The 21,815-nt window shown below is 37.9% G+C and overlaps 1 protein-coding gene across 1 annotated transcript in view; it reads right to left on the minus strand.

Moving 5' to 3' along the window:
- The window catches only part of Macrod2 (MACRO domain containing 2), a 1,506,514-nt gene that overhangs the window by 914,706 nt on the left and 569,993 nt on the right, over positions 1 to 21,815 (minus strand). The window contains exon 5 of the mRNA XM_023720132.1: positions 14,385 to 14,506. Coding sequence (XP_023575900.1) covers positions 14,385 to 14,506 — 122 coding nt within the window. The remainder of the gene's footprint in view (positions 1 to 14,384; positions 14,507 to 21,815) is intronic.

A 21,815-nucleotide genomic window follows, 5' to 3' on the forward strand; every position in this document is an offset into this window, starting at 1 on the left:
GGAGGAGGAGGAGGAGAAGTGGGAGGAGGTAGGTTATGGCTGGAAACCAGTCCATGACATATTTTCTATGAGGAAATAAAACCCTCTTTGCAACTCCATTGAATTGTACATAAACAAGTGGAGAGAGCTTTCTTGCCTCTGACAGATTTATTTTTATTTTTAAATTTTTATTGGTTTTATTTGTTTTTGCTCCTTTGGTCTCCAAGTTCAACAGTTTACAAATATTGTAGATTCTATACAATGGAATTGCTCCTCCAAAAAATAAATCTGAACATTCACAAGAAAAAATGTAGAGTTTAAAGCCATTGCCTCTCTCTAAACTATTAACCCTCTAGACACATGCCAGAAGAGCTCAGTTGTTTAGGCTGAATGGCAGGCGTGGGACTATGTGCTCTGGGGTTGGAATCGACTATTTTCTCATGATACAGTGATCTAATAACTGCTACTCCGGTCATAAGAAAATAAAGCATTCAAGGCGAAAGCTTGCATTGCAAATCTGTTCCCTGTCTGTACAAATTCTACTGTCATATGCTTTCTTTGACAGTGTGTTGGGCCAGTATTTGCTCTGGAAAACACCACTGGTGAAACCAGTAATGGTTTTCCTGGAAATGTTCCTAGACAGATAAGAGAACTGAAAATAATTAAGTTGACAAATCCAACCAAACTAAGACATTGCATGCTTTCATATTAATATAGTTTGCTTGGTCTTTGCAAGTAGACCTGTCTTCAGAATATACAAGTGTCTAAAATCATTCTTTGCAACTCTAGATGAGATGATGCAAATTCAAGACAAATATCTTTTACAAAAAGATATGTGCATTGTTATACAGTGAAATTTTGGTAGAAAATATATTTCCCAAAACATTTTTAAAGGAAGTTATAACTAGAAAGAATTGTGTTTGCAATAAAATCAAAGTTAACCTCTGAATGACATGGCATACTCCTTTCTAAGCATACTCTAATTAAAGGAAGAATTTACATATTCCACCCTTGGGTGGCTAACTTGCAATTTGCAGGATGAAGCGAAGTTTGTTATTACGAGGTCTTGAAAAAATTCAAGCAAGATGACACAATATTGTGATAGTATTTCTCTACCACTTAAATATTATATTCACTTTTATATCTCTATGTATTCTGTAGGCTAAATCTAGTTATATTAATTACTAGCCTTATGACATCCACATCACATGAATCAAAGAAATAAAGAATTCAGATGTCTGAGTTCAAGAATAAAAACCTTTGGGCAATCTATGTTTAGCATATTGAAAATAATATCTTCCTATTAGTAACAAAGCATAACTGAAGCCAGTGGTTCTCCACTTGACCTAACCCAGCCCCCTGGTCTATAACAAATATCTTGGAAATTCCACTTGTCATGGTGACATTATATCTAAAACTATTAAAATCAACATACCTGAAGCAGAGCTGTCAGTGTCCACCCCTATCCACGTAGGACTCATCTTCCAGTACAAGGCCACTTCTGGAACCCTCTAGCAAATACCCCTGATAGCTGGGCAGACAATGCACATGGGGAGTTGAAGTTCCAGGAGTGGTTAGCAGCAAACTGATAGAATTGGAAGGCAAATAGCCCAGATTTTCTTTTCTTTAGACAAGAGAGCTCCTAGCTATGTTCTGTGTGGTCCTCCTGAGGTCTCAGAGTTTTCAGCAGGACTGAGCTTCAGTTGCTCAACATCTGTAATTTTCTTTCTAACACTTCTCATCCTTCTTGGTTGTCCTTCCTTCCCTATCTTGCTTCCCCCCCCCACACACACACACACCAGTGCTTTCAGTCATGGCCTCTGAACCAGGTACTTGCGCATAAATCAGGGCAGCTGAGCACATCTCAGAGTGTGATTTCACTGGGAACTCAAATGAAGGCAGAATATCTCAGCCTTAAAAGTACAACCTAGAGAGCCAGTCAGATAGCTCAGCAGAATAAAGCACCTGCTTAGGCAGAGCACAGGGACCTGGGTTTGATCACCAGCGTGCTGTACGGGCCCCACCCCCCAGGGCACCCTGACAGCGATTGAGACTGGGCGTGGTGGTGCACCTACAATCTCAACACTTGGGAGGCTGAAAACAGGAGACTCACTATGAGTCCTACCTACATAGTGAGATTTATAGACCCTGTAGGCCCTGTACGAAATACATTAAAACGAAAAGTAAATCTAGTGTATTATAATATGAAAGACACATTAAAAAGAAAATGATTATAATAAAATTCTGTTTTCCTCACGTGAAAACTCGGGTATATCTACACTAAACACCTAATGCTATAGCCAGGTATTTTCTTCTGCATGCAGAACCACAACGAAAAGAACCTTGGCAGATGCAGAGTTCAAGTGCGGTGCATTGATGTCTCAGCTGCCAGAGGTGGCCTGCACATCAGTGACATTATTTTCCTCTTGGTGAAGTGTTAAGCAAATTAAATGTGTGTTTCCTTCAACTTTCATGGCAGCTCATGGTACTATATTTTTGAAGAGGGAAAAAAGACTTTTTGATGTCTGTTATTTATAAATAGATTTTTCACTTACTTGACTGTTGGCAAAACATCGCGTGGATGAGGGACAACTTGCAGTGAGCTTGGCCAGCCCACGTGTTGCAGGATCCCATCCCTGCCTACAAAATGCTTTGGATATGCCCAGTTGTCACTTCCCACCACCCACCCTCACCAGCAGCTCCCTAGAGAGTAGTACTGAGCCACTGAAAGCACCAGAGTGCTTTCAACAGAGGACAGGAGAGGATTTAGATAGCTTTGATTTAAAGTTGACCTCTACTTTTCTCTTAGGCCATTTCTCATGGTCATTGTGGCAAACATTTCTCATCTGTGAAATGGAGGAAAGTATGCTTTTTAATAAAAGATTTTCTTGAGGACTAAATGTGTGTAGCACATTGCCTGGCACGACACAAGTGAGGCAGAAATATTAACTATTCTAATTACCACATTTCATGTTTGATAATTAATTTCTTTCCTCTAACTTAAATCATCCTTCTGGTATGGCCACCAGAAGACATAAATCATGCAGACCTGAAAATACAGCTTAGGGTGAAGAACTATCTATTTGGCGTATATATGTGTTTTCCACTTGGTCATACTTTATTCCTCTCCAGCCCACTGGTTATTTTTGCTCACTTGTCACTCCTAATAATAAGAACCTATTGAGAGTACTGATATAGATCCTGTACCTTACACTCAATTAAGAGTTTGTTGTTTTTTAAAATTATTTGTTGTTTTGTTTTTGTAGCAAGAATCAAGCACAAGACCTTGCAAGTGCTAAGCAAATGATGTGCCACTGAGCTACAACTCAGCCCTAGGTATTCTTAGAAAAGGTATGTGTGTGTGAAGGGAAAAAAGAAAAAAAGGAAAAAAGGAAGAAGTCATGACTTTTTCCCCCTTTGGTAAATCTGAGGAACACAGGCAACTAGCTAGAGCATTTGAATAACAAATGAGATGATGTATAGGAATGTACTGCTGTAAAGAAACCCAAATGTAAAAACGCTTTTGTTCTTATTATTTATTAATAGTATCATTAGTCACACAGCTGTGAAAACTCAACAAAGAAAGACATTGAGACTTGGTATCATCCTTTGTAAATGAACCAGCAGAGCACCAAGACTAGCTATTGTGTGAAAAGAAACTAGAAAAGAAGATCAAACCTAGGGTTCTGCAAAAAGGGGTTCTTTGAGATGAAGAGCTGGCTGGGAAATGGTGACATCGAGTTAGGAAGAGGAGCAGAGGTATCAAATTAAAGGGTCAGCTTTTTAAGCCTGCAAAAGTCTTCTTGAAGAGGGGATTACGTTGATTGATGTGCCCTGTAATGGAAATTCAGATAATGAAATAAAACCAACATTTAAGAATTTCAGGCTGAGAACTCATCGCCATGGCAACCCTCTCAGAAGGGAACTTGTATGAGAAAATAAGATTCACTTGACTACGCCTTAAAATGAAAACCTACACTATGGAGAAACAAATGCAGAATTCCAAAATTGCTTCTGGCTGCAGTGCCTACAGGTAGTGCAGAAGTTGCGGGTCTGTTGCCTGTTGCCTTAGGCACTATTTTTCTTCAGGTCAGTGACGCATGAAGGGAAGAGCATTTACCTTGGAGGGGTCTCTACTGGGAGCAGATCATTCCAACCAGTAAAACTTTATAATTCTTTTGTCCATTCAAGAAATAATTTATCATGACACGTGTGGAAATTGTAGTAATGTACACTATCTAAATACCCAAGTAGTAGCCTGCCCATAGTCATGTGAAACCACTGAATTTACACATCAATCATTAGTTATACCTTATGAGAAAATAATTCTGTCCTAAACAAAATGTGGTACATATTCAGATTATTACATTTAATAAAACATCTCTTATTACATATTATCACTTAATGAAAGTCAAAGTAGGCATGTTATATTTCATCACTAAGAAGATTGTTATCACTGATAAATAAGAATCTATGCTTTTAACTAATGCTGAGAGGACAAATTCCTGAGATCCTTTTGGAATGGCATGGATTTGCTTCTTAAAAATGAACCTGATGGTAGAACAATTTGCCTGAAAGGAATTTAATATCCTATTGTGAACAAGAGAAAAAACTGAAGAGCAATTTACAGAACTCTTCATTAAATATTCCTATCCTTACAAACAGAATGAGAGCCCACCATGATATGTAAGATAATAGCTGTCATTCTTCATATCAGTACTTATATGATAATAGATGACATATAATTAATTTTTATTTACCAGCCTTTGCTCTAAAGGCATTTCTCCTTGCCCTCAGCACTGCGCTCACCCTTCAGGGTTCACCAGGATTTCCATCAAATGTACTGTGAAAGATGTCAGAAGCAAAACAGAGTCACTTGCGTCAACCCCAACATAAAGAGTGAAAACAAAGCATGTTCTAATGCATGATTTCCTAACAGTAACTATCACAGGAGATTCTTCCAGAACCACATTACCCAATGCTCAGGACAACCTGATACAAAAAATACTTGTGGATGGGTCTCTGCCTAGAAAACATCTGTTCAACTATGGACCGGCACCACTTTTGTTATTAATATTTGTGGTCAAGGATTACTGTTTCAAAATACCTTATGCAGTCTTCCTTTTGTTTTAAGGACTTCTGATTGTTTCAAACTTTTTAATATGCTGATAATTTATATTGGCATTCATACCACCAATGCTATGCTATTTTGCTTACAGATAAACTTAATCTTTACAGAATCTTTCTGGTTGTCATGTAGGTTGACAATACACAATTTTCATTTGTTTATTCCAGGTAATGTCTAGTCAAAAGGACAGTGTGTGTGTGTGTGTGTGTGTGTGTGTGTGTGTGTATGATGCCTGATTTCACTAGTTCTTGGTCACTTTTTCACCTCTGGAACAAAGTACTCCACAAACACAATGTAAAGGAGAAGTTTATGTTGGTGCACACTTTTAGTGACTAGCTGACTAGCTACAAGGCAAAAATGCTCCCTAAGAGGTCTGGGTGGAGGACAGCCTCTCATTCCCCGGTGTTGTTGGGTAGTTCTTTTATAAATGGCTCTCCAATTAAAAGTATTCCCAGCCTCTCTGGCCTCAAAGAATTGGATGAGACAAGGCCAAAAAAAATGGTGCCAAGAATTTATTTGAAATGTGAATGGTGAAGGGATAAGGGAAAAGCAGTCTCTGTAGAGCAAACTTGAGCTGAACAAAGAGAGAATTAAAGGCACAGAGGGGACAGGGGCCACCTGAGAAAGCTCTGTATAAGCAATCATGGCTGTTTATTCACTCCCATTTGAGCAGGCTGAGTCCCAAGGGCAGAATCAGCAGGATGTGAGGGCTGCACAAAGGATTTGAAGGGGAGGGGAGGATTTTGCTGATCTGAGGAACTTGGGGACAGAGATAGCATGGCCATGCTTCACTGAATGGGCGGGGCAAATGCCATCACATTTCACAGCATGGACGTGTGGGCCGGCATGGCTTTGTTCTTCTGTGGTTTCCTGCCCTACTTGTTGGGGATGGCCTCATCTGTCAGGCGTGACAGAGGAAAAGTATAAATGCAGAAGCAGGGCTGGTGGGGGTTCAGCTCAGTGCCTGCAGGGCAAGTGCAAGGTCCTGAGTTCACTTACAGGTACCAAAATAAAGCAAACTCTGAGTGGGCTACAGAAGAGTCACAGTAGAGGGTTTCTCCTGGCATACATCTTTATATATATTCCATGTCTGGTTGGAACCCACAACAAATTCTACATATGGAGTCCTGGGAATCATTTGGCCTGTCCTGAGATCTTGTAGTTGACAACTGCTGCTTATTTTCCCAGAAACACTTGCCATGCCCTAGTACCACCAGCATCCAGGAAGCAGGGGGGAGAGGAGGACCCAAGGACAAGAATATACCCTTCCAGGTTGTCCTCTGTGACATCTCCTCTGTAGTCACACAAACGCATGGGACCTGTGGAGAACACTTTAGATCTAAGCTTTAATAACTAGCTTGGCTAATATGTATTCAGTGCCTCAGGCTTGCCAGGTAGGTGCTGCGCACTTGAGCTACATCCCCAGCCCTTTTTTATTTTTCAGACAGGGTCACGCTATGCAGTTCAGGCTGGCTTAAACTCACAGTGATCCTCCTGCCTCGGTCTCCCGTCTCCCAACTGCTGGGATTACAGGCATGTACCTCCATGCCAGGCCGGAATACTGTGAATCTAAGATCAGTTTTGTTTTAGAATTTTTTGTTTCAGTATAATTTGCTTTTTGTTTTATGTATACCTTTATGTTTCCCAAGGTCCTACTAACAATCTGTATCCTTACAGATTTCTTTTAACATAGTTTTTTTTCTTCCCATCGTTTCAACATCCAGTTCATTTAGCATCTAATTGTTCTTCCTGTGGTGCCTTATATTTTACCTGTATAAGAATCAATAATATTAAGTTTGTCAATAATGTATAGGAAAGGCAATTTGAATATATTTGAATGTTACCCAAGGGAAAATCAAAATTGGCAAAAAATAACTGAGTTGTTTCTGGAATTGAACTGGAAAGAGTAAGAAATTTGCACAAACTAGGTTTAGGAAGCAGAGAGATCAATCAGGTGCTTTTTTGTTTGTTTTTTGCTTTTTTGTTTGTTTCATTTGAAATGCTATGGTAGAGGGAGAATAATAAATACAAATTCTAAATTGACATATTCCTTGTGTTAATAAGCCTGCAACAAATAATAACTCATAGAAAATAAGTCAGCGTAAAATAAACCATCAGATTTACTGATCAGTTTTTGTTTTTTGTTTTTTGTTTTTCTTTTAGTGCCTAGAGGAAACATGCTGGTAAAAACAAACTGAAAAAAAGCCATCACACAGAATGGATAAAGGAGAGCAAAGTAAGAAGAAATTTCTTCTAAGTTAATAAGAAGAGTATTTTTCATTGTGTCAAATTTTAGCCACAACTTATCCAGTACCCAACTCACTAACTTATTTCTAGGTGATTATGTGTGAATATCTCATTTTCTTTTTCTTTGTTTAAAAATGATATCCCTTTTGAAAAACTGGCAGGTGAGCTGAATTTATTTTCACTGCATTCCATACCCTGTTTCTCTTGACCTCCCTTCCAATTTCCTCCCTCCCACCATTTGAAGTGTTCAGTACTTTTATCATCTTCTAATGTATCCTGCCAATGTGGAAAGTAATTTGATAAATTTCTTTATATAAAGGAATCAGGCAATTAATTTTCTACAAGTCTCATGAATATTTGCATTTTAAAGGAAAACTGCAGAGAAAGAACAATGCCTGACCATCATAAAATCGTCATTAATTATGAAATTAGAGGCAACTGAGTAGGAAGATTTTAAAAATAATGAGGGAACCACAGAATGCTGTCAAATCATATAATGCAGACAAAGAGCTTAGAAAATATTTAATAATGTATTAGTACATATTATGTCTTATGAATATTTAGTAAATAAGTGGTCATACTGTTTGTCTTCACTCCAGTAAAAAATGTAAAGAATCATTTCCTTTGATAAAATCAGAGTAAAAGCAGTAACTTAGACTACTTTGCTATGATACTAGCATGGAAAAAAGAGTACCAATCAAATATTTAATTTACTCCTGGACATTTCCCTAACCCCTTTCCAGGTAGGCAGGACTATGAGAGTAGTAATGACCAATGAAATGAGAGCAGAAATGATACACACACTCTTTGATGCAGTAAAGAGTCCATACATGATTTTGGAAATTCTCTTTTTGCTGGCTGAAGAAGTTGAGAGTTCTAGACATTAAATAGCAAGATGGTAAAACCCAAAAGCCTCATTTTGGGGTAATTTGAAGCTATCCCTGAGACTAGCTGATCAAAAGCAATAAGGTAATATACTCCTGTTATGAGATTGTCATATTGCCTTGTAGTTGCTTTCTTATACAGATGCTCTACCAATTTAACTATTCACTCAATAGTCACTTTGCTAACTATGCTACCAAGTAACACATAGTGAAACCATAATGTCAGGGGATCTTCACATTCCAAAGTAGGTTACAGATTTAAAGTAATGACAGCAATTACTGCACATAACTTTAATGTAGTGCATCTATTGAGAAATAAAACCATACCATGTTGTGTGCTTTACTTAATACAATAATGAATTAGTCATATAATACTAATGATTATAAATAAGATACTAATTAGGATTGTTAATAATACTTTTAATTACTTCAGTAAGTATGTTATACTAACAGAAGATTATACAGTAATTTATTCTGGCTTAAAAATATCAAGAAATAACATGGTAAATGTCTAGGATCTACCATAAGGATTATATGAAAGCAAGGATAATATGCATTTGCTAAATTGCCAAATTATAAAGTGTGAAAATAATTTATACTAAAAGTGATATTGTAAAAAATGATTGTTTTAGAGAGGATTACATTTCTTCCATTCTTTTAAATTAATTATCTCAACTGGTCCCCAAATAGCCTCATTAGTTGGACAGGGCTAAGATAATAGTGACAGTTTGCTGTTTCTCTTAAGTCTAGGGGTCTGGCCATTAGCTCAGTTGTTTAAGTGCCTACTTAAGTGAAGGCAGTCAGGCTCAAGATTCTACTGGACTCTTTTAGAATATTTTGCTGAGTTTACACACCTATAATATTCAAATAATGTAACTTAACAAAAAAGGGATACAGATGAATGTCCATTTTGTATCTAAGTATTCAAAGTGGTTAGGATAGATATATAGTTACATTCTCTTAATGAATAGAGTTATTTGTTCTAATGGTGTTTATAAATAGGATATCATGTCCACATCTTGTACAGCAATGAACCACTAGGAAGAATGTATGCAATGTGTTAATTATTGAAACTGTCCTACCAATTTGATTTGAAACTGTCTCATTGCTATTTGTTTATCAATAAAATTATGGGGAAAAAGATACTGTGGTTCGATCCCCAGATCCTCATCCCTTAACAGACCTGCCCTTAAGCCATCCTCAGTGAGTCCCCCCCACCAAAAAAAAAGAAGTGCTCCTCTTAAGTCTAGAAATAGGGAATACACTGTGGTAACAAGTAGAGCACACACTAAGCCATTCTCATGAAACATTTATGAGAAATTGTCTTTAAAATAAATAAATCACTTCACAGTGCGTGCCTGTAATCCTAGCATTCAGGAGGCTGAGACAAGAGGATCATTGTGAGTTCAAGACTAGCCTGGGCTAGAAAGTGAGCTCAAGACCAGCCTGAACTGCATAGTGAAACCCTGTCTCAAAAAGACCAAATAAATAAATATCAGCTCAATTTGAGTTTATTTGCCATCTTAGTAATCAAGATTGACCCAAGATCATGTCCAACTACTATGGAAATCAGCATGGAGGTTCCTCAAAAAACTAAGATTACAGGTTGCATTCAAGCCAGCTATTTCCCTCCTGGGTATTTTTCTAAAAGAACTAAAAACATCATGTCACAGTGATATGTGTGCACCCATGTTTATAGCAGTGCTATTTATCATAGCTAAATCTTGGAAACAACCCAAAAGCCCATCAACTGAGGAACGGATAAAAAAAGATGTGGTATTTTTATACAATGGAGTATTACTCAACTATAAAAAAGAAACTCAAGATTTTCATAGGCAAATGATTGCAGGGGCTGGGTAAATAGCTCAGTAGTGTAAGTGCCTGTCTGGCAAGTGCAAAGACCCAGGTTCAGTCCCCGGTACCACATGGCCCACCCAGCTGGCCACTGAGAGGAGGAGTGGTGGTGCATGTCTGTAATCCCATTGCTGGGAGGTTGAAACAGGAGTATCACTATGAGTCCAAGCTGTATAGCAGGACCCATTACGAAATTCACACATTTATTTATTTAGTTACTTTTGTATTTAGTACAGGATCTACAGAGTCTCACTACATAGATCGGACTCACAGTGATCCTCCTGTTTTCAGCCTCCCAAGTGCTGGGATTACAGGCACGCACCACCATACCAAGTCTCAATCACCATCTCAGTGTGCCCTGGGGGCAGGGCCAACACTGAACACTAGTTATCCAGTCCCAGTGGATAACTGCTGCGCGCTGTGTAAGCAGGCACTTTAGTCCACTGAGCTATCAGGCTGGCCCACCAAATTCATAAATTTAAAAACAAAAAAGTAAATGGAACAACTAGAGACCATACTTATAAATGAAATGAATCAGACCCACATAAGTAAACATCATATCGTTTTGCTAGTATAAGAACTTAAAAGAGTAAATAAAATCTAAAAGGTACAATAGATACTGTGACAGGGAAAGAAACTGATCAAAGGCAAGCAATAACTGGGTTGCGGGTGAGAAGAATCAAAAAAAGAAAAAAATATACATGTACATACACAGGATAGCTTGGATAATTATACCACTGATTTCTAGTGGTCTATTGAAAGGCACAATTAATGCTTAAATATTTTTTTTTCTATTTATGTATTACCAATTTTGCATGCTTGTATCTGGTAATCAGAACTGGTACCATAATAAATTCTGCTCAGCATTACTTGCTAATTTACTCAAGTAGAATGTAATTAACCTTTCAAAGATAGTAACCAGATAGTGCTACCAAAGATAGTGGACAGACCTAATTCCAATCCTATGATGACTGGAGGACTGTTTCAGCTCACCTATCGACCATAAAAGCTAATAAAAGCTAACTTAGTGCTTACATAAGAGTAGCAAGTAACATAAGACCATCCACAAGTATTTTAGGAAGGCCGCAGTTAGGAATAATTCTTTTCCCAAATAAAAGGATGAGCATTGTTTTGACAGAATCAAATGAACTCCTTCCTTTGTTTTTCTTGTACTTTAAAAATACATCATTAGAAATGCCAGTAAATGTATTGGTAAATTTTCTTTCGGTCCCCAAATCCATATTTTCCAATTTTGCAACTTCTAAACATGCCCATTTTGCAAGTGCTTCAGCTCCTTGTCTTTTTAAATCAATAAACCATATTGACAAAATTTTAATTATTCCCTGAGTGTACACACCTGTTTTCGCTTTTTCTGTTTCCCTATAGTGAACACACTAACCATCTAGTTTTGTGGTTGATGTTGTTCCATTCTCTTTGAACTTCAGTTTTCTCCTTTAAGACAGAACAGGGTCCTAAGTATTGATTCATTTGCAAACAGAAAGGAAGGACTAAAATAAAACTAAAATATCTGAAAATGTTAATAATTTTGAAAAATTATAAAATTGGCTTTCAGGCAGGAGACATCACCATCTCTGACTTGAATTTATACCATAAAGTTACTGTGATAAAGACAGCATATTATTGACAAAAAAAAAACAAAACAAAACAAAAAAAAAAACAAAAAAAAAACTAGAACTGAAGATCAATGGAACAGATCGGAAGATGCCAAAGGTACTCCAGACAACCTCAGCTACCATACCTTGGTGGCAAGCACATTCACTGGAAGAAAGACAGCCTGTTTAATGAACTAAATTTAAAATGGATCAAAGGTCTAAAGATTAAAACAAAAATATTAGATCTTCTAGAAGACACAACAGGTAAAACTCTTGAAGACATTAGTTAGGCGAAGTCTTTATAAATAAAACCCAGATCACACAGGAACTATCATAAAGAGTCAACTACTGGGATCTCATCTTATTGAAAACCTGTTTCACAGCAATGGAGAGCACAATTGAAGAGTGAAGATAAAACCCACAATGTGGAGACAAATGTTTGTCAGCTGTTCCTCAGACAAAGGGTTACTATCAAGAACACATAAAGAAGTCAAAAATAAAAATTAGACCTCTGAAATTTAAAGATTCATTCTAAAAATTGACATCTGACATGAATACATACTTCCCAGCTGAAGAAATACAAACAACAAAAATTTATAGGAAAAGATGCTCAATGAAACTGGACATTTGAAAGATGCAAATTAAAACAAAACTGAAATTCCATCTTATCAAAGACGGGATGGCTAGTATCAAGAAATTAGCCAATAACAAATGCTGGAGGGGCTGTGGGGAAAAAAGAACACCTTTCCACTGTTAGTGGGAGCATAGACTGCTACAACCACTTGGGAAATCAGTGTGGAGATTCCTCAGGAAACTAGGATCGGAGGTCCCATTTGACTCAACTTTTCCCCTTCTGGGTATCTTCCCAGAAGAATAAAAAACATTATTCCACAGTGATATATGTGCATCCATATTTATAGCAGCACAATTTGTCATAACTAAATCTTGGAAACAACTCAAACACCCATCAACTGAGGGATGGATTTGGAAAAAAATGGTCTTTTTATACAATGGAGAAGAAAGATATAAAGAAGGATAAGCTGGAGACTTTTATAGGTAAATGAATGCAACTTGAGACCATACTCATAAGTGGAATAAATCAGGCACATATGTGTAAACATTGCATTGACTCTCTAGCGTAAGAAGCTAAAAGATTACATAAGATCCAAAATGTATAATAGAAATTGTAAAATGGGAAGAAACTTCTAAAGAAAAGAGAAACTGGGACGGGGGAAAAAAGAAAAGAAAGAAGGAAAAACCAAAAATGAATATACATACACATATGTTCAGATAGTTGTATTACTAATTTCTCTTAGTTCCTTGAAAAAAAGGGTTTGTGCCAACACTGTTTGGACAATTAAGTGCCAACATCTTGTACTCTGAGGAATTAAAGATAACAATACACAATGTATTAAGCATTGTTACTCTCTGATTTTCTTGTTTTGAAATTTTATTTTTTTTCTCTTAAAGAACATAAAATTAGCTTACAAAAAGTTTTCCGCATCAAACTCAGGACCAGGCAGGCTGTGCCACTGAGCTATACTCATGGCTCCTGAAGTTTTCTTATTTTACATAAACTCACCAATGTTGCATTGAAATAGGCATCTCATACTTACGGTCCTGTACTGAGGGCATGGCAGGCATCCAGGTTTGCCTACACATGTGGGCTTCTGGATGTTTCTTCTCAAGAACAGCAAAGCCACCATTTGTGCCAAATCACAGCAATATATCTAGTCAGCCTCCCTAAACTCTACTGTTTTAAGTATCTTCCTACCCTACAATTTCAATAAAGCTACAATCTATATGGGAGAATAAGGAAGGAAGGAAAGAAGAAAGAAAAAAGAGGGGAAAGGAGGGGAGGGCAGGGCAGGGAAGGGAAAGGCAGGGAAGGAAAAGGAAGGGAAAGAAAAGCCAGTAGTTTCCAACCAAATTATGTAGCTTACTATTGGGACTTTACAATCCATTACTGTATAATTTTATTTTTCTGTTGTAATTGAGACATAACAAAATCAGAGCATGTTGCAAAAGAAAAGCTGGTGGGATAAATACCACCAAATCTAGACAGAAGAGAATTTTTTTCATTGCAGACTAGAGTAAATGTTTTAGGTTAAATCCATATTTTCTGAATTCTCTACCTATACTGATAAAATTTAGAAGGAATGTAGCATACTTAGCTAAAGAACTTTTGTTTAGGAAGATTAAATTAAATCTAGTTTCTAATTCTTTTAGGCAAAAACAGAGTACATTTCTGTAAATGGTCAATTTCTGATGCCATTTATTCATACATGTGTATGTATACACATCCATGCAGATAAAGGTTAAACTGAACCCAGAAACACTCAATACCTACTAGTTTCCCTCTTTAAATATGTTAGCCACTTCTATCACCTTTTTCTTCAAAAGAAAGTAAATTTTAAAATGGAGAAGAGAAAATAGATGAGATCCCTCTGGTTTTGGGATTTTATAGTTTCAAATCTAAAAATATTATGAAAAATTTAGCAAATAAAGCATATCAAATATCAGAATCATGACAACCAAATAGAATACATAATACAGTAAGATCCTTAAACTTAGTTCTCTGAATTTTGGTAATGCTTTCCTCCCTCTTTTTAGACAAGATTGACTTCCAAATCATAAACGATGAAAAATATTAAGAAATAAAACTATAAAAGTACTTACAACCGATCGGAGGTTATTTTCCTTCGCCAGCTTCAGAGATGATTTATAGCAATTTGCCAAGTCCTCCTTGTGGGAACCATTAATGTGGCCTCTGGCTATTGGCCCTACAGTATGGATGACATCTATAAATGCAAAAAGAAAGAAAAATAAGGTAAGCATAACATTTTCCTTTTTTACATAACCGATGCTTTATTTAGGTCAGGTATTTATGGTGGAGCCTTGGGAAAGGCCAGCTAAGAAATACTGATGATGCAAATGCTTCTTTGGTAAGAAGATGTTAGGGAGCCCAACCTCCCAAAGCAGGCAGCTTCCCAGGAAGGTAGCCATTGTGAGGAAGTGTTTCTCACCAGGAAGTCACACCATCATTACTGGTCAGACCAAGTGAGATAGATTAGAGCATGAGACCTGCATCACTGGCATCCTGGCAAAAGACAAATCCTTGGTGGAAAGTACACTGAGAAATAATTTCCCGCAGAATATACATCGAAGTTGACATGGGAAGAAGCAGCCAATGCAAGATATAACTTCCCTTGTAAATAAGACAGTTTCAGGCACTACGTGTCACCAAGAGCCAGTTTTTGAAAGCTGTTAAGGGAATTTAAAATAAGCACAAGAATCCTAAATAGAATCATTTCAAAATATCCCTACCAACTTTAAACTACAACCTATCAATCCTCACATACATGAGGTATGTTAGGGATAATAGTACATATATATTTTAATAGGTGGTTAGTTATATTTCAATGTAATCGAATGTTTACAAGTAATCTATATTCTCCAACTCGTTTATCTTTTAAAACCCAAATTGTATTTTTCTGTTCCATACAAAACTCAATTATTTTGATAATTTTTCAATCTCTACACATACATACATTTTTATTGGTAGAGTATCAGGGATTGAGCCCAATATATACCCAGAGCCCAACATATACTGGGCATAAGAAACAAAATTTTACTCCAAAATACTTAAAATACCTTGTGACATTTGCTTTCTAGTTTTTGTATTGTGATTAGGTCATTTCATTGATGTAAGTCACAAATAATCAACTTCGATCCAAAACATACATTTTAGAAGCCAAGAGTAGTGGTACATGCCTGCAAACCCATCACCTGAGGATATTGAAGTAGGAGGATTGCAGACTTGAGGCCATCTGGGCAATGTAGAGAGAACCTGATTTTAAGAGGAGGGGATGCGATTGAGTGGTATAGCTACATGTGTGTGTACAACATGCAAGGCCGTGGGTTTAATCCACAGTACCACAAAACAAGTAACTGTCTCCAAATGAGATCAAATTCTGAGGTGGTAGGTATAAAAACATCAAACAAATTTGGGGAGGCCATATTATTATGCTATTATATTGAAATGAACTCATTTGCTTCTGATCAATACCATTGAATTTTAATGACAAGGACAAGAATAAGAGTACATGACGACAATAGAATTATGACACAGTTTGAGATTGAATGTGAAATTTGAAAGCAATGCATTAATCACTAAGGGGGGAAAATCTTTGTTGGTTGCCTATAAAATATTGAGAGTACTATTTGCTACCTGAGAAAAAACTCCAAAGTATTGGCTTCAAATTACTTATTTCAAATTACTTATGAGACAATATTTAAATACTTGCCAGATAATGATAAATATAACATCATGTTATCCAAGCAGACAAGACAAACTAGTACTGAATTAATAGAGATGCTATTTCACAGGGGCTCCTGGTCCCCACCACAGTTACAACCACTACAGCATAGATGGGTGGTGATGAGAGGAAATTAGGTGGTACTTTACAAAAGATAGCAGAAGGCGATATCGTTTTTCTGTAATAAAAATAACAAGAGTTGTATATTCAAGCAATATCAGCCCTGTACTCTGTGTAATGAATTATCATATGAATGTGCTATGGTAGTTTCTACTTCTTAAATATATGCCAGAATAGAGAAAAAAGAAAAACTAGTGCTTAGATTTCTTTCCTTTTACCCCTTGGCGCTACTTGTGTGTATCCTGCTGTGTTTATTCTAAATCCACCATTGAACACAGATGAGGGAAAAGCTGAGAGGAACAATGTAGGACTGTATGAGACAGTATTTCCCTAAGTTGGTGAAGCAAGTTCTGAGTTCAAAAGTCAACAGAATTTGGGAATTGCTGGAAGAAATGAAGTCAAACCACTTACCATAGTGTGGGACTTCTCTGGGTTTTTACTAGACCCTAATGAGTTGTGAATTTCCAGGAGAGACATATAGAATGCTCTGTTTCCCAAATACATTTGACTATTGAAACTTGTGTTTTGCACAGTACCTCATAGGACCAAGTTTCTACAAATTAACTTTAGGACAAACTTGTACCAGGGCCAGTCTCATTGTCATTGTTACAGCTAAAGCTGAAGTCTATAGGACTGTTTTTCCTTCCCTATCATCTCTGTATATCAAACACTTAATATTAAAAACAAATATATGATATGAACCTCATGCCCATTTGTGAATCAAGAAGATTAAGCGTAAGTCCTCTCCTTTGGGGTCCTCAATGATGCATCTACTTGAGCACAGATAAAGAGAAGGATTGGAGACGTTAACAGGAAGCAGGGCTTTGGAAAGGAGCCTGTAGTGACACAATAAAAACTTTTTACTTTGCTTCACCTCAGCCATCATTGTCTACATAACTGAGACAGAATTTATGAAAACATCTTTCCTTGTGCTTCTTCAATTCTCCATTTCATTTAAAAAGTCTGAGGACTAACAGCCAATAAATGAGCCTCGTCAACATCAAAATATTGATCTCTGTATTTTATGCTGGATATTACACTCACAGCATCGGAGATCAAGTGCTATTATCGACCAACAAGGTGACCTCTCAGATCCACAAAGCTAGAGGTGAATCAATATGAGGATTGAAAGGAAATTTCTTTCGTTGTTTTAATTGTTTGTAATACTTGTGAGTAACCGCTCCACACCACATTCCTCATTCTCTGTTATAAAATTCAGGTATAAAATTCAGCCAGGAGGTCTGGCTTCTCTTTCCACTTCCTGCTTGGAGTCATCCAGGGGCCAGGTAAAGCCCTGATGTAAATGGCTCTTGACTTGGTTTCCTCATCTGTGAAACACATCAGATGCTCTGATGCTCCTGTGATACTTCTGTGTTGTGTGCAGTTCCTAATATTTAATCTTATCATGGAGATCATTAATGGAGTACTCAACATTTGGAAAGTTATAGAAGGAAGACCTTGTATATGAGTAAGTGGCTTGAAAGTTTTCAGCTTGTAAGAATTATTTTGCATTATTGAAAATATCATGTGCTAATCTTCCACAGTATTTGTCTCAAGATCTATTAATTGTGCACTAGGACAGACAGCTATTATGATTTCAATGATGCTTTGTATTAACTTACATTTTATTAAGCAGAATAGAATATTTATAGTGGAAAGACATGTGTAAAGACATATATTCTCATACTTGGCTACTATCTATCTGGTATAGTTTAGATTTAAAATGTCCTTCTCAAATTTTTCATTAGTGTGGAAGATGACTGGATCACAGGGATATGACAGTCCTCTGGGAGACACTGGAGTGGGTTCATTCACAAATGAGTCTAGTAGCTAAATGTGTTGCAGGGAGGGGAGGCCTGTCTAGAAGTGGATCACTGGGATTGTAATCTGGAAGGACACTGTCTTTCCTGGCTCCTCCCTCTCTCTCTGCTTCCTGGCTGCCGTGGTTGAGCACCTCTTCCTGTGCTGTACCCCTCCACCATCCTCTCTCTGCCTTGGAACCAGGCAACCATGAACTGAAATCATGAGCCAAATAAGCCTCTCCTCATTCAAGCGATGGGTGTTGAGTATTGTGAAAGGAAACTAAGATGAACTTCAGTGCCAGAGAATTGGAGCCACTGTGGTGACCGTGTAGTTCTGAAGCCTTTGGAGCTGGTTTGTGAGAGGAGTTTGGAATGGCTTAGACAAGCCTAGAGTGCTACAGGCCAAGCTTGATAGGTGATTCTAGTGACAGCTCATGGTCCAGATGGAAATTTAGACAGTAAACATCAGGCTCAGGATATTTCAGTTGGCAACTAGGACTCCACTGACAGGTGGACTTCAGGCCCTGTGTCTTACACCCTGGCATAGAACTTGTCTACTTTTGCCCAAGAGACTTGAGACTTTGTGGAGACTGAGGTTAAGCGTGGTTGATCAATTAATCCAGTAGAGGCAATCTCAAAGCATGCCAAAGTTCAGACTGTGATATGGTATGACTGACTGCCTTTAGTCAGTGTTACTGTGACAATTGAGAGCCAATGGTGAAGCTGAATGATTTGAAAAGTCTAGAGTTTCACAAGACAGGAAGTGCTTACAAAGTTAGGAGAAAGGAGAGTGTGGATGCTGAAAAAGAATAACACTGAAAGGAACTCAGGCAGCCGTGTGTGTCGAGGCATGCCTGTAATCCCAGCATCTGGGAGGCTGAGGCGGGTGGATCAAAGTGAGTTGGAAGTTGTCTATTTGTTTTGTCATAAAATAAATAGACAAAATATTTTACAAAATAAAAGGAAGCCAAGCACTTTGCATCTGGACAATAAAAAAGTAGCTTTAAGGCATCTGAAGAATTGGTCAGACCCCAGGCATCCGAGACCCTAAGATACGGAAGTATAAATGTTTTATTTGATGTAGGGACTTAAAGTTCAACATATCAATACTTGATGAAAAATACCTGTTCCTTATTATGCCTAAGATGTTTGAAATGCAGAGAGATGGTGAGGTTAAGTTTAATAGCCTAAGTCCTTTGATAATAATAATAAACTTGTCTTCTGGATGGGTAACAACCTAAGTTTGCAGACCAAAGTTAGAGAAAAAGGAGGGCTGCAAGGAAAGCCAACATTTTGGTCCTAGCCTTCTAAGGTCAATTAAGACTCAGGACATATGAGAACTTGTACTGTAACGTCATGTGCCTCGGTAGTGTCCCAAATTTTCTGATCAAGGAGATTATGGGGCCAAAGAGGAAAGTGATCGATGACATAGAGTGTGCCTAAGGAGAGTCACATGGAGAGAAAACACTCTCTCAGGCTTTCACAGAGAGCACATTGGCCAAGCAACGGCCGTGACTCATCCACATGGCTGACACTGACAAAGGTTCTACAATCGGAGGTACAGGATCTCAGGATAAATCCTGAGGGGATTTCACTGACCTTCTCAGACCCCAAAGCTACAACTCTTGTTGCATAGGTCCTGCTTTACCTTGGTCTTAACCATCCAGTAGAAAAGTATAAAGACGAAATATAGGAAGTAAAACCATGATGTTATGTTGAGCTGTGGGGAACTCAGGTCAATAATTTCTGACATTGCCAGTTAAACAGAAGACCCATTGCTGTTAAGGGCTACTGGACTCTTTTAGAATATTTTGCTGAGTTTACACACCTATAATATTCAAATAACGGAACTCAGAAAAAAAGGGGTATACAGATGAATGTCCATTTTGTATCTGTGCATTCAAAGTGGATAGGATAGATATATAGTTACATTCTCTTAATGAATAGAATGATTTGTTCTAATGGTGTTTGTAAATAGGATCTCAAGTCCGCATCTTGTACAGCAATTAATCACTAAGAAGAATGTATGCAGTGTGTTAGTTATTGAAACTGTCCTACCGATTTGATTTGAAACTGTCTCATTGCTATCTGTTTATCAATAAAATTATGAAAAAAAATAAATAAAATAACAACAACAAAAAAAAACTTTTATTTGAAAAGTGAGTCCAGGGGATCTTGTACATTCAGGGCCACAAAGGGAAACCAGCCACCAGGCAATCACTAGTGGGTCCCGTAACTGAATGTGCCATGAGGAGGTGGTACCAGGTAGGTGGCACCTGAGTCTGGCTGGGTTGAGACCCAGAGGAGTATATTTTTGTCCTCAGCTCCTCCTTTCTCTGCCTGCCTTTTGGCTATCACAGGTTGAACACATGATCTTCTGCCATCCTGTGTCTGCCTTGGAACCAGTCAACCATGCACTGAATCTGTAAATCACTCTAGGCTGTTCCTCTTTCATTTGTGTCCAGTGATGGGATAATGACTAAGAAACTATCTTTAAAATTTTAGTATAATGGCTGGCTAATTAACTCAGCAGATTAAAGCATCTGCAAGCAGGCACAGGGGCCCCGGCTTCCATCCCTGGGCCAGCCATGCCAGCCCCGCCTCTGGGGCACACTGAGACAGCATTGAGACTCGGTGTGGTGGCGTGTGCCTGTAATCACAGCACTTGGGAGGCTGTAAACAGGAGAATCACTAGGAGTCCCGATCTAGTAGTGAGATCCTGAACGCCCTGTAGACCCTTCCCTAAAAATACAGGGAAAAAAATTAGTATAGCTTTAACATACAAGCTGGATCTCATATGCCTTAAAGTAGTAATGTATTAAAAATATACTTGAAAATATCTCAACAGACAAAGAATTTTGAATGACTGTCAAGAATTTTTAGCAATGAAAAGTGTGACATGGATAATTAAATCTACTCCTCTCTTTCAATGAACCCTGAAGCAAAATAATACACCAAAATCCATAGACTAATGTGGGAAGACACCAGAGCACAGTGACAACATGATTATAAAAATACTTCTCTCAAGAAGAGCACTTATGGGGGAAATAGTGTGCCCTTGTATTATAAATTATAGTATACTTCCTATAAATCCTACTCTTTATCCTAAAGTTACAGTTTAGAGGGATAAAAATAGTTGAGGATCTTATTCAGGACACAAAAGATTTGCCAAGTATACCCCTTGTAATATGTAGAAAGTAGCTGTTTTCAGCGGGTTAAAGTGCCTGCATGCAGATGCAGGGGCCAGGAGTTCGATCCCTGGGCCTGCCATGCTGACCCCACCCACAGGGCACGCTGAACCAGGGATTGAGACTGGGCATGGTGGCCCTTGCCTGTAATCCCATCTCTTGGGAGGCTGTAAACAAGTGGATTACTAGGAGTCTGATATAGTAGTGAGACCTTGAAGACCCTGTAGACCCTTCCCTAAAATACAAAAAAAAAAAAAAAAGAAAAGAAAGAAAGAAAAAAAGCTATGTTTACTGAAGATCACCAGATAGTAGCATAGGAACAGGCAGAAGGGCTGAGGGAAATAAAGGTCTGTACCTCAGGCTTCCAGCATTTAAAGGGTCAGACGCTGGGATCCTCCCGCTGCCTCTCTCACCTGTGTGGATGATCTGCCCCTTTAGGGTCAAGGCATGCTAAGTGTAAGCCTGGAAAATCATTAGGGCAGTGCTGTTCTACAGCTAAATTGAGAGAAGGGGAGTGGCTCACAACTTCACTATTGGGTTATGGAGGCATGCATAATTATTTGGGTGCCATGGTGGAGGAGAGGGACTGGCTCATCAGCTCCTTTCTTCTTCTTCTTCTTCTTCTTCTTCTTCTTCTTCTTCTTCTTCTTCTTCTTCTTCTTCTTCTTCTTCTTCTTCTTC

The sequence above is a fragment of the Octodon degus genome, unplaced genomic scaffold (genome assembly GCF_000260255.1).
Source record: "Octodon degus isolate 3935 unplaced genomic scaffold, OctDeg1.0 scaffold00073, whole genome shotgun sequence".
NCBI classification, from domain to species: Eukaryota; Metazoa; Chordata; class Mammalia; order Rodentia; family Octodontidae; genus Octodon; species Octodon degus.